Genomic DNA, 14,195 nt, shown 5'->3' with positions numbered 1-14,195 from the left:
TGTTCGTTTTAATATATTAGACCTTCCCAGTCTCTTACCTTCTCCATGATTCATTCTGGGTATTTTCTTCTGACTTTTCTTTGTTCACTAATATTGTCCCAATTATGCCCCAGTTAATTAATTATCTGCCTAGATTTAGTGGGACATACGTAGGTGACCAGGGGTCAGCAATAATGGCCTATTCCCTGGTACTGTACTTCAATGTCTAGACAGTTAAGTCGAACCGAAACACATGAACACACAAGACAAAATTAGTATGCAATCACACAGGGGGTCCTAGGCTCCAGCAAAGGACAATGTACACCAAAAGACGGACGATTAAGACAGAGACAGACAGGCAGCCGCAGTTGGTTCATGTCCCGACCCGCGGGACAACAACGGGGGGCACGCAGGAACCACCTAAGAGAATGAATCAAACAAGGAACGCGGAAAGAATGGAGGCAAGACAAGGTTCTGATCAAGCCTCAGTTTTATTCTCTGAAATGGCTGTATTTATACAGCAGAGACAAAGGGGGGCAGGGCCGCCCATGCAGAGGGGTCCCTGGCAGTGTCCATGGGGGAGGATCAGGAAGGGGAAGTTGCAAAGATGTTAACATTCCAAGGTGCAACATTCCAAGGCTGGGCTATCTAGGGGGGAGGATCGGGTAGAGGAAGAGGCAGGAAGACAGGAGATGCTAAGCCCCAGGTTAATCTTATCTTCTGGCCAAGCCCTCAGGGCACCGCATAACAATGCTAGAAGGAACTTAATTCTATTTCCTTAAGACTGAGTTTCTTGCCTCAACTCTGCTAGCTCCCAACAGGTTCAGGCTCACACAGCAGAGTAGTCAGTCAGGAGCTCCTCTCACAGAGCTACTTGGAGACCTCCTCTTGTCAGGCACCTGAAGGAGGTGCTTATATAGCCGGTAATAAACAACTTGTGTCTTGTCGGTGTGGGCCAGATGGGCTTAGGGCATTTATATCAAGACAGTGGGGCAGTCACCATGTTTATAACATTTTGGAAGTTACAGAGTATTGGGGTCTCCACACAACAAACATTTCATACAATAATCATTTCACACATTAGAGGGGTTTCTTTATGACCATAACATAACAAGCATTTAACAAGATTAGCCAGCCTCCTATTAATCGTACTTACTGCGTTTACTGTACTCTTTTACCACTGGAAAATCTGGTTCTTTGATAGTTTTTTACCAAAGTTTACTATTTTAAAGTCTTATGTATCTCTAAATATAATACGGCTGCTTTATTTTTCATTTAATAATTTTATTTCTGTACCCTTTTCCCCTTCCCCCAACCTTAAATTATGATTTTGCAACTTCAATACCTGGCCCCATGAGTCTGCCTTTTTATTTATTTATTGTCTGTCCTAGTTATTATTTTGTCTCTTGCAGCTGGATTGCATCCGCGCACGAGCGTGCACGCGCACGTGTGTGTGTGTGTGTGTGTGTGTGTGTGTGTGTGTGTGTGTATGTTCGCACATGCATGCACACACATGCAGTAGATTAAGTTTTTAAAATAATTTAGAATTCCTGGGGTCTAGGATGATAATTTATAGACAGGATTTGTGCTTGCTTCTACCTGGTATCTGACGGAGTGGGCAGTCTAGGATCACCTCAGTTCAGTTCCGGGATAAAAAGGAGTAGTGGCTGGTTGCAGTTCTTAGCCTGGTTTCTTTCCATTCCTTCAGCTCCTGAGAGCAATTTAGGATTCCAGCTCATGTGACATGGGTCCACCAGCCCTCTCCTTCTTTTGGTACTCCCTGGGTTCTGGGCTTTGGTTTCTCACCTTATAAAGCTGTCACCCTTTCAGCTGTTTCTTACCATTTGCCAGTTGCTCTCAGGGATAAATGTGGTTCTAAATATGGGGTTTACCTCCCTAGATTGTGCCTTTGTGAGCTCCACTATCTTCAAGTTCTTTGATATTTCAAGCATACGTAGTTGTGATGTATATGTTAGTGTGTGTGCGTTCACATTGTTGTTGTGGAAGTTATCCATCATATGTTAACGTGAAAAACTATTGAAACCTGTAAAGAATTTTTGTGAGTTTATTTAAGCCTAATTGTGGACATATGCAAGGAAGCAGAACCTCAACGAATTGAGATAATGATCCGGAGAATGGCGGGTTACATCTGTATTTATATATTGCAATCAAAGGAGGGACATAAGTGGGTTACATGAAATTCATTGGTGATGGGATTAAGGAGGTGGGATAAAGCAAAGCTGAGGAAACCCTTGTGATTGGATAAAAAGTAAAATGATGGACACATACTTAATTGGGTACAGGAACAATTAAGACGATAAGGAAGAGATTTATGCCATCTGTCCTGGTGCCCGCTACATTTGGTTGTGCCCCATGGGCTCCAGAAAAAGGGAAGTTACAAGCTACCCGGACATTTCAAGGGTGACATTATGACAGTTTACCTCTAGAAATTTCATCGTGCATTTTCTAAAAACAAGTGTATTCCAAGCAGAACCACAATATAATTATTGTGCTTTTAAAGGCTAATGATCCTCCTATATAATACAATAAATATCCTAACATGCAAATTGTTCCCTCAACTGAGAGTTTGACTACTTGCTATGATATGCGCTGACCACCAGGGGGTGGCGCAGAACATGGCAGGTATTGACGATGCGGTGCTGGCAACAGGCGGCAGTGGGAGGGTGGAGCAGGTGAGCGGACAGCACCAGGCCAAGGCGGGTACAAGCAGGGGTCCAATTGCCCTGCAGATGGCGACCAGTGGCAGTGGCAGGGGATGGGGGGGCCTGGCCCCAACAGATTGCCCTGCAGACAATGAGCAGTGGCCAGCCCCAGACTTGACTGGGACCTGGGAGTGGGTGGCAGTTACTAGCCTCCCACAGCACCTGGGCTGGGGGCTGCTACCTCTTGCTGGCGACCTGGGAGTAGGGGTGATGGGGACGGAGGTGCGGTGAGAATGTGGGGTGCCCACCGAACTCTCTCTCACTCCCCTTGCTACCTCCCCTGGGACACCATGGTTCGTGCGCTGGGGAAGCCCCTGTGCTCAGGTGCTGGGCGCCCCCAAGGAGCCTGCCTGCACCTGTGAGGCCTTTTCTGGGTGAGCCAGGTTTGCACAGGAGCCAGTCTGCGAGGCTGGCCAGTAGAGAGTGCACTGCCCGCCTGGCTTCTTTGTGACACCAGTGAGTGGCCCAGAGGCCCACACTGCAACCCGACCCTCGGCGTCCGGCCGCACTCACCTCATCTCCACATGGGAACTTGGGTGCTGTGACTCAGGCAGAAGGAGGGCGCGTGGGGGGGAGGGGGTGTCTTAGAACCCTGGTGTTACCCAGGGCCCAGAGGTCAGCTGGGACCTGCCCTTTCATGCCAGATTCTCGTGCTTCAATTGCTGGCCAGGTCTAGGGACTACAGCTGTGCACGAATTTTGTGCACTGGGCCTCTAGTCTTAGGTAATAAAAGCCTAATATGCTAAGTGTTCAGTCAATCGATTGGTCATTTAGTCATTCAATGAGTAATGTGCTAATGATATGCTAAGGCTGCTCAACTGCTCACTGTGACATGCACTGACCATCAGGGGGCAGACAATCAACTGGTCGACCAGTCAATATGACATGCACTGACCACCAGGGGGCAGACGCTCTACTGGTAGGTTAGCTTGCTACTGGGGTCCAGCTGATAGGGACTGAGCGAGGGCCCAGACACACACTGGAGCCCTCCCCAGGTCCTATCCAGCTGGCCAACCTCCCATGTCTCTGCCCGATGGTGCACCAGTGGGGTCCCTTAGCCTGGCCTATGCCCTCTGGTAATCTGGGACCCCTTGAGGGATGTCAGAGAGCCAGTTCAGCTGAATCCCACAGGGGGAGTGCCGCTCAGCCAGAAGCCGCGTTCATGGCTGACAAGCATAGTGGCGGTGGCAGGAGCCTCTCCCGCCTGTTCCACCTCCATGTCAGCGCTAAAGATGTCTGACTGATGGCTTAGGCCTACTCTAGGACATCCTCCAAGGGATCCCAGGACGGCGAGAGAGGGAATTACACCCCTTGAACACCGCGGCGCCCCCCCCCCCCCCCCCCCCGCCCCGAAGTGCAGGAATTTTGTGCACCGGGCCTCTAATAATTACATAATTTCATATACTATCTGTCCCCTACTTAAACTTCCCCATTTGTCTTAAATATTTCCTCGCTTTTTTTCTCCAGACCATTCATTCAGGGTTTACTCATTGTATCTGACTTTTTGAAGAGTATGGCCCATGGGTCTTGTGGAAACTTAGGTCTGGGCGGGAGGGCGGGCGGTTTGCTTGCCTGCGTGGTGAGGCAGCATTTGTAATCAGTTACTCTGGTGATCCTGTGGTGCTGTGCAGTGTTGCTCTCCATCATCCTAGTGGTATTGGCATCTGTTGGGTCTCTGAATACAGGACAGTCTTTTTTATGGTCTGAAGTTAAACTCCATTTGACAACATTTCTGTAATGCTTGAAAACATGTGATAATTCCTACTATCCTGGAAATAATCAGATTTTGCTGTCAGCATATAAAAGTTCAGTTTTTCCATTTAGTTTGTCATATACCGTATTTTTCGGACCATAAGACGCACTTTTTTCCCCCAGAAGTGGGGGGAAAAAGTCCCTGCGTCTTATGGTCCAAATGGAGCCTACACGTATACTTTTAAAAAAAAGGTTTTTTTACTTGCCCGGCTCTGTGTGGTCTCTGTGTGCTTGCCCGGCTCTAAAATGGTTCTAAATGCTGCTGTTTACTTTACAGGGTTGATTACATGTGTTTATGACTGTGATGTTGGGTTTTAATGCACATAAAATATTTTAGGACACTATTTGTTTCAGAATCTTTTTTTCTTCATTTCCCTTCTCTAAAAACTGGTGCGTCTTATGGTCCGAAAAATACGGTATATTTTTTAAATATTTTATTGATTTATTACAGAGAGGAAGGGAGAGGAATAGAGTTAGAAACATCGATGAGAGAAACATCGATCAGCTGCCTCCTGCACACCTTCTACTGGGGATGTGCCTGCAATCATTGTACATGCCCTTGACTGGAATCGAACCTGGGCCCCTTTAGTCCAGAGGCCAACGCTCTATCCACTGAGCCAAACCCGTTAGGGCTAGTTTGTATTCATTCATTCATTCATTCATTCATTCATGGGTTACTTTAGACAGAATATGTATGCTTTATTAATCACAGTAATGGGCTTTTTAAAAAAAAAAAAAAAAAAATATATATATATATATATATATATATATATATATATATATATATATATATATATTTTACTGATTTTTTTACAGAGAGGAAGGGAAAGGGATAGAGAGTTAGAAACATCAATGAGAGATACATTGATTGGCTGCCTCCTGCACACCCCCTACTGGGGATGTGCCTGCAACCAAGGTACATGCCCTTGACCAGAATCGAACCTGGGACCTTTCAGTCCACAGGCTGATGCTCTATCCACTGAGCCAAACTGGTTTCGGCGTAGTTTGTCTTATTTTTAACCACTTAATAGAATAACATAGGCAAAAGTTTTTTTTTTGTTTTTTTTTAATATGTAAGTTTTGCCTTTTCTAGTCAAAAGAGTGAGAAAGCTCTGAATGAATTTTCAAAGTCTTTATGGCAACTTGATGCAAAACGAAGCCACTGTTTCGTTAGTTAATGCTTTTCATTGTTTTCCTTTGGCTCACTATATTTCTTTCTACTCTTAACAGAAGTTAGGATAATATTAGACATTTGGAATATTAATTGTAATGGGAAAATAGAGCAGGACTTCCTTCTGAAATTTTGCATTCTTATGTTATTCAAAAAGCTCCTTGTGGCCCAGCCAGTATGGCTTAGTGGTTGAGTGTCGACTCATGCACCAAGAGGTCACTGGTTCGATTCCCTGTTAGGGCACATGCCTGGGTTGTGGGCTTGATTCCCGGTGGGGAGCATGCAGGAGACAGCTGATGGATGATGTTTCTCTCCCCCTTCCTCTCTCTCTAAAATTAATAATAATTAATAAAAATAATTTTTTTTTTAAAGCACTTTGTGTCCTTCCCCTATTGCAACTCTTCCTTCGACTTATTTTCTACTACTGGGGATTGAGTCCACAAATCCCCAGTATGTGCCTGACCAGAAATGAACCAAGTGACCTTTTGGAGCATGGGACAGTGCTTAGCCAACTGGCCATGGTGACCAGGACTATACTTTTTAAAAGTGTAACAAGTTCATCCTGAACTTTTTAAAGAAGTGGTAACCAATAGAAAGTGGTAAGCTTAAATATCCTGGAGAAAAGAGTGAATACTCTAGAACATTAGTAAGCTAAATTCTTCTGGTTACAGAACCAGTGTAGCTTACTAAGATAGGATACAGTAATATTTGTGTAGATTAAAATATACCTAAATCTTGAAGTAGCCTTGTAAAAAGGAGTCCTGGGATGTTTTCAAAATTGGGGAATACAACGTCATGTAATTATTGTATATCAATGGGAAGTCTAATTAGTGCTAAGAGAGTGGATTCAGAAGACAGTGAAGGGTTAGATAACGCAGTGAAAGGGTTGAATTTAAACAGTTTGTTACTGTAGCAGTAGAGGGTAGCAGCCAGTTGGTGAATTGGTGTTGGGAATTTCTTTTGCTTTCTTAGCAAATAACAAGCTTAGCTGTTGAGATTGGGGTAGTATTCTTGAATGCTTGAGACATGAGATTATAAATTTATAGTTTTTCAGCCATGCTGACCAACTTAAGCTGTGGTCATGGTAGGCAAGGAGATGGGTTAGGGTTTTGCCATAAAATTGACAGGAAGAGGAGGGAGAAACTGGAGAAAAGCAGTGAGTCACTATAGTGGTTGACAGTCCATGGAATGTAAATTGAAGTAGGACAGTGAAAAAGTGGTCATGATGGAGATAATGCTTACAACAAAGAATTGTTGGGTGAGATTGTTAGTGTTAGGAAGTAGAATGATTATAGGTGGTTTCGAGTGTGAGATGCTTGGAACAAAGATTCCAGAGGTATTGCAGTCATTGGCAATGATGGTTGAGGTTGTGACCTGGAGACAGGTGGCTTAAAAGGAGGGGCCTATAGTTTGAAGTAAGGAAGTTAAAGAATTGAGGGGGCAGGTTGTTGAAAGGATCGTATGTTGCCAGGAATGTATGATGGTAGTGAAAAAGGAGGTACAGCAGGTATCAAAGTCCTTAAAGTGTATTTAGACAAGAGGATTAATAAGAAAAAGGGGTGGCTGCCATTACTGGTCCACACCAGTCTAAATCTTTTATGACACTCCAACATCACCCTTTTCTGATTTCTGGCAGCAAAATGAGTTGAATTACAGTGAGTGAAGTCGGATGCATATAGTGTTCCAGTTGACGTCTGAGAAACTGTGGGGTCTTGGAAATGCCCTAAACTTTCTCTTTGAAGGGACTAGCACTTCCTTTTTTCCCTGGCTGTGAGCTCTCCTGGCACCCAGGTCTAAGGAAATAAAGTTATTTGCTTCTGGGCAGGGTGTGTTTTAGTTAATGTGGTGCTTAAAATGTGATGTTACAGTTATGCTTACTCGGCTTATTTTGCCCTTATGAATCTATAGTAACGAACTGTTATTTCACTGTTTTACAGAGTGCTTATGATTTCACGTATTTTTGCTGAATTTGTAAAAGAGGCACGTCGATGATGGATTAACACGAACATTGAAATTCTGTGCCCAGTTTCGAATTGGAGCATATTGAATTTTCACCCTAGTTCAGCAGCTCTGCTGCTCACTTAAATGCAGTTGAATGAAGACCCCATTCGGGAAGACACCTGGCCAGCGGTCCAGAGCTGATGCAGGTAGGCAGTGCAGTTCTCTGCATACCTTAAGTGTGATAAACTGAAAATAGTTATAAAATTGTAGAATACTTTCACTTAATTCCTAGTTGTTTTCTCTTCTTAAAGCTTTGTGATTTGCAGTATTTCATACACATCAGTGCGAAAAAACAGGTTTAGTTTTTTGAGAGGCAGAATTATATTAATTTTTGTCCTGTTGTAGATGTCCAGTAAATTTAGCAAGTGAATTATAAATATCCAGTTAATAGGATTACAGTCAGTAAAGGAATTGTTTCATTTTGAAGGAGGAAGTGAAAATGAAATGAATAGATGAACATTAGATTTACTAAGATTAAGGATATTTATAACAATTTAAAGGAAAAAAAAGATAAACTTGCAGGTTTTATATATTTACTTGAAAGAACTTTATTGGAATGAAGTGTATGAAATGAATATTTAAAATAAATTATTATTTTTGTAGCAGGCAGCTAATACAACTAGAATAGAAGTTTAGACTTTGCATGATTTTTACCCACCCTCAAAACAAAGATAAATCTTAACAGGCTACACTATAAACTAAGTAAGTGATGTTTTCTGTGGGACCCAGGTTCTCCTCCAGTACAGAACACACATTTTGAGGTTCTTTGATAAATGAATCTGAGAATTATGCTAATGAAATTATTAATCCTGCAGAAATAGTTATGTGATTTAGAACTATTTCTTATGTTTATTAACTATCGTATTTGGAATTCCTTTATAGAAGAGCCACAGGGATTCAGATTTTTAAGTACCCCTCATCTCTTTTTTATTTTAGTTTCTCTTTTATTGTTTTACATTATAATGGTAATATTGATGTAATTATTCAATATGTATCAATAAGATTAACTTCCAGTAGTGATGACAGACTGAAGTGTAAGTCATCTGAGAGTTTGTTATTCTGTTCCCAGCTCTCATCAACCCTGTCCTGCTCTCATTATTCATATGAACATTGGTGCATTTGTATCTTCTTGAGCCTTGGTTTTTCTCATCTAAACAATGGAACTGTTAGGGTAGGTACTTGTTGGGGATATTATGAAGTATAAACGTGCTTATGCATGTTTGGTGCTTAGCTAGGTTCCTGGCACATTATATCTGCTGTACAACAAGCATTATTATTGGTGATCATACTATTTACAATGAAATATTTTCTATTTCAATTTAATAGTTGTAGAAATTGCTGTCAGGTTTTTGTTGATTAGTGAAATCTCCCACATTTCTGTTAATTAGTTTGGTTTCCCCAAGTTCTTTTTATGCATATCATTCCAAATTCAACATTCTTATTTTCTTCATTGAGTTTGAAATCATCTTTGGAGGAGAGTGAGCTGATTAAGGTGATGTGTGTATGGTATAAGTAACTGGAAGAGCTAAACCAGAGGGTGTTATTATTTTTAAGGGAGAGATTGTGAATCCTGGCAAGTATGTTGATCTTCTATTTTCTATTTTTATTTTTGATGTTTTAGGAGGTCTCCAGTATAGTAACTTTTTATGATTAATATATAGTAAATGAGATATTAGTTACCACTGTACTTCTAAGAAAATTTCTGCATGGCCTTTGCAGCAATCTGGTGATGTACTTATGTTGTTAATAATTTTGAATTTGAGAGAGTTCACAGATAGATTTTTATTGAAAGGAGGAGGGGACTGAGGTTAGTAGCCATTGGTGAAGAATCAATCATTCAATTATAAAAATTGGCTTTTTATAATTGAAAACTTAGGATGCCAGAGCTTTTGCTAATTACTTTGAAGTGTTTTCCAGTTTCACATTTCTTACATGTGTTTTGGAGTGGTGTCTTTTGCAGGTGCTTTAGCGGCCAGTGGAAAATTAAGTAAAGCAACAGTCTTTTTGTCTACACTATAAAAAATGGGTTGATGGATTTTTTTCAATAACAAAAACAAGCTCGTTGCTTTTGGCATTGCTAAATACACCTTCAGAATATACAATTTTAAATAAGTTCATGGGAACCAGAAAGGAAGCCACTTTTCTGGAAGGCAAGTTACATACCTGTTTTCCAGTAAGTGTTTTTTGAGCTTTGCATTAAATAATGATTTAATAGTAGAACAAACAGTAATGTGATCTTACATTTATGACTCTTCCTTATTTCTTAGAGCACGTAGCATTAAACTAAAGACAAGTAGTTTAGTTTAGTCTTGTTGGCCTGTTGTTAGGCCATGAGGTCATACTGTTTTCCTCTTATGTGATAGAACCTATTTTATAAAGATTGCTGACTCCTGATCAGTATTGATTATAAAATTGTCTTAATCATTCTTCTTGTTAACAAAGACTATGAGTCTGTTGCTGTTACATCCCTCTATCCGTAATGAATGTGCCCTTTACAAATAAAATTCATGGAAAGAGAGCTTTGTTTTGTTTTTCTTATATAACAGGAAGCCCAGGTAGGCTTTCCAGAGTTCTATGGTGGTTCAGCTATGCCCTTAGGTGGTGCTGTCTCAAAGGTAAAAGCCGGGAGCTTCAACAGTCCAGCTCTTAAGGCATCTTTTTTTAGGTGTATAGCTGGAGGCTCCCAGAGGAAGTGTCCTAAGAGGAACTGGAACAGCTGCGCGGTCTCCTCTGTCTCAACCAAGGTACATCTCAACCAAGGTGCATGCCCTTGACTGGAATCGAACCTGGGACCTTTCAGTCCACAGGCCAAAGCTGTATCCACTGAGCCAAACCAGTTAGGGCAACATTTTATATATATATATATATATATATATATATATATATATATACACACACACACACACACACACACACACACACACACACACATATATATATATATATATATATATATATATATATATTTTTTTATTGATTTTTACAGAGAGGAAGAGAGAGGGATAGAGAGCTAGAAACGTCGATGAGAGAGAAACATTGACCAGCTGCCTCTTGCACACCCCCTACTGGGGATGTGCCCACAACCAATGTACATGCCCTTGACCGGAATCAAACCTGGGACCTTTCAGTCCGCAGACCGACGCTCTACCACTGAGCCAAACCGGTTTCGGTACAACGTTGTATTTTTTAGAAAGCCTTTCTTGAATTAGCTCTGCCTCAAATTTTGTCTTGGTATCTTGTTGCTTTTGGTCTGTGTTTCATCTGGAGTTCTCTCTTAAATGTCTTTCAGTCTAAGGTGGATCTTCCAGCAAGGCCCAGAGAAGCTGATTGGACTCTGTGTGTGAGAAAGTGGGCCTTGTTTCCTGGTGGACTTCACATGTCACTATTTGTGGGTGTTTTCTCTATAGATGAGATTTCACATTTCCTGCTTGTATGAAAATATCACATATCAGATTTCCTGATTTCACCCTAAAAAGTTTTAAAGTCCTACTCCTTTACCACCTGTTGAAGTCACACTTTCAGTGATGACTGCTGGTCTTTCAAGGCTGGGCTCATTAAATGGCTGTGCAGCAGGGAGAGTGTCACCTTGACAGCTTCCCAGGGAAATTTCACAGGAGGAAAAGGTGCTCACAGGGGAGGAAAAGGTGCTCACAGGGGAGGGTTGGAGGCAGTGAGTGTGGTATGGAGAGGCATTGTTGAGTATTGTTAATCCATTTGAGTGGTTGGAACATACTTGGTATGAATTCAGATGTTCCAAAGATAAAGACCAAAGTTAAGTTAAAAGTTGGTAATTTTGGGACATGTATCTGAATGGGCTTCTGTTAGAAAAGTTTGTGCATAGTTGTGTTTTTTTGTCCATCATGGTTTAGTGCAATTTTTTATTTTTTATTGATTGATTGATTTGTAGAGAGGAAGGGAGAAGGAAAAACATTGATTTGTTGTTCTACTTATTTACAGATTCATTGTTGACTCTTGTATGTGCGCTGACTGGGGTTTGAACCTGCAAGCTTGGTGTATTGGTACAGTACTCTTTATCAACTGAGATATCTGGCCAGGGCAGTTTAGTGTAGTTTCAATAACTATTTTGTGAGTCCTAGAACACTTAATTTGTAAATATGACTTTCTTACCTCTGTCAACAAAATAGTTGAAGGTACCTGGTAAAGGATCTTGTTCTGTTTTCCACTGAAAAATCAGTGATGCTCATAGAGGTGATACAACCCATTTTCCATTACAAACTGACATCAGTGCACACACCTATCTACTTCACTGTTTTCTACTACACTGTATGTCCTGGTGACCACTCCTTAGCAATGTACAGGGATCTTCCTCATGGCTCTTTTCAATTACAGTAGCTCCTCAATGGTCGAAGAGCCATTCCTATGGTGCGACAACACGATTTTCGCCGGAAGTAGGAACCCCACCTACATAAGCACCTACATCACTTACATAGAGCACATACAAGGAGTAATGAAGTGAAACAGTAAAAAAAAAATAAAATGTAAAAGAAAGAGCAACTCCTGACCTTTACTTGTGTTAAATAATAACAAACATAAAGCACATATGTACATACATCGAAATGATGGAACTAATTTTTAAATTTTTTTATAAATAAATTCGAGATGGCGATGTAACCACGAAACATGTACGTGGAGTTCTACGTCACCTGAGGACTGTCTGTATGTAAAGTTCAATTGTAGCATATTAGTTTGTTCAGTAGTCAGTCATTTGGACATTTGGGTTGTTTCTACATTTCAGCTACCAGAAATAATAATTGCAGTGGTCCATTCCATATATGTCTTATCAGTGTGTCATTGGGATAGGTGCCAAACAGTAGGATTGAGTCAAATCTTTAAAAAATATATATTTTATTTTATTAATATCAGTGAGGAAGGGAGAGGGAGAGATAGAAACATTGATGAGAATCATTGATTGGCTGCCTCCTGCACACCCCCTACTGGGGACCGAACCCACAACCTGGGCATTTGCCCTGACCAGGAATCTAATTGTGACTTCCTGGTTCATAGGTTTGATCTCCTGGTTCGTAGGTTGACACTCAACCATATGCTACACCTGCCAGGAAAGACTGAGTTATATTTTAGTGCCTATGTAATGGGATGCCACCACATTCCCCTCCATGGCCTTGTACTATTTTCATTCCTACCAGCAAGCAGTATGTAAATGTTTCTCCTATAGTCTTTTTTTTTTTTTTTAAATATATTTTATTGATTTTTCACAGAGAGGAGGAGAAAGGGATAGAGAGTTAGAAACATCGATGAGAGAGAATCATCAATTAGCTGCCTCTTGCACACCCCAACTGGGGATGTGCCCGCAACCACGGTACATGCCCTTGACCGGAATCGAACCCGGGACCTTTCAGTCCGCAGGCCGACGCTCTACCGCTGAGCCAAACCGGTCCCGGCTCTCCTATAGTCTTGCCAGAGTAGTATATTCCCAGCTACATGGATTTTTGTTCATCTGATGGGTGAGAAATGGTGTGTCTCAGTGTAGTTTTAAGTGTGAGGTTGAATATCTTGTCATGTAAGGGCCTCTGGCTTTCCTTTTTCTGTCCTTATTTCACCCATTTTTGTGTCTCCTTTCAGAAGCTCTTTTGAAAAATGTCAGTTATTAACCTTTATGATAAGACTAATTTATCTTCCTACTGTGTGGTTCTGACTTCTTGACAACTCGTTGAGTCCCTGGTCTCTTGCTCCATCTCTATGGCTCTCGGCCAGCTTCATAGATAGCCTTTTGGCCTTCTGCATTCCAGGGTTACATCTGTGGTTGCTTAGCTCCTGTGTGTTTATGGTGCACTTTTCTCTCAGTTTCTTAAGAGTATCCTCTGACACTTGAGAAATTTGTGTGAGATGTGAATTCTGAGCCCATACATGATTCTAAATGTCAGCTGTTTTTCTTGGGTACAGAGTTCAAATTACTTTTCCTCAACATTGAAGGCATCACTTACTCTTAAGTGTTGATGATGGAAGAATAAGTCTTAATAATACCTCTTCAGTTTTTTCAAAAGGACTTTTTTAAATGCATTTAATTTTTTGGAAGAATTTTAAATTTACAACAAAATTGAACAGAGGGTATAATGATTTCTCATATACCCCCTTCCTCTCCCTAGCCTCCACCACTAGTATAGTCTCACATGAAAATGTACATTTGTTACAGTTGATAAACCTACACTGACACAGCATCATCACCCAGCGTCCAGAGTTTACCTTAGGCTTCATGCTGTGTTATACATTCTGTGGGTTTTGACAAATGTAAAATGACATTTATCCACAATTATACAATAGTATCATATACAGTAGTTTCATTATTCTAAAAATACCTGTGCTCGAGCTGTAAATCCTCCTCGCCCCCCACCCTCAACCACTGGCAACCACTGACATATTTTTTTATTTTTAAATTAAGCTGACATTCAATATTATATTTGTTTCAGGTGTACAGTGTAGTAGACACTTACATAATTTATAAAGTGATCCCCTGATAGTTATTACAATATTTTTTACTATTCTAGAGGCCTGGTGCATGAAATTTGTGCATGGACAGGGGAGGTGGGAAG

At 41.1% G+C, this 14,195-nt stretch overlaps 1 protein-coding gene across 4 annotated transcripts in view; it reads left to right on the top strand.

Moving 5' to 3' along the window:
• The window catches only part of SPIN1 (spindlin 1), an 84,751-nt gene that overhangs the window by 25,375 nt on the left and 45,181 nt on the right, over positions 1–14,195 (top strand). For 2 of the 4 annotated variants that reach the window (XM_045575033.1, XM_036420055.2), the window contains one exon: positions 7,563–7,772. The exons of 1 other annotated variant lie outside the window; for it this stretch is intronic. In XM_045575033.1, coding sequence (XP_045430989.1) covers positions 7,767–7,772 — 6 coding nt within the window. In that variant the 5' untranslated portion in view covers positions 7,563–7,766. Of the gene's footprint in view, positions 1–7,562; positions 7,773–8,768; positions 8,798–14,195 lie in introns of those variants that run through there. One more of the 4 variants, XM_045575034.1, reaches the window with a different exon arrangement.

This window comes from Pipistrellus kuhlii, unplaced genomic scaffold, assembly GCF_014108245.1.
Source record: "Pipistrellus kuhlii isolate mPipKuh1 unplaced genomic scaffold, mPipKuh1.p scaffold_m20_p_61, whole genome shotgun sequence".
NCBI lineage: Eukaryota > Metazoa > Chordata > Mammalia > Chiroptera > Vespertilionidae > Pipistrellus > Pipistrellus kuhlii.
Note: the sequence above shows the minus strand (reverse complement) of the source record. Positions and strands in the feature narration are given on the sequence as shown.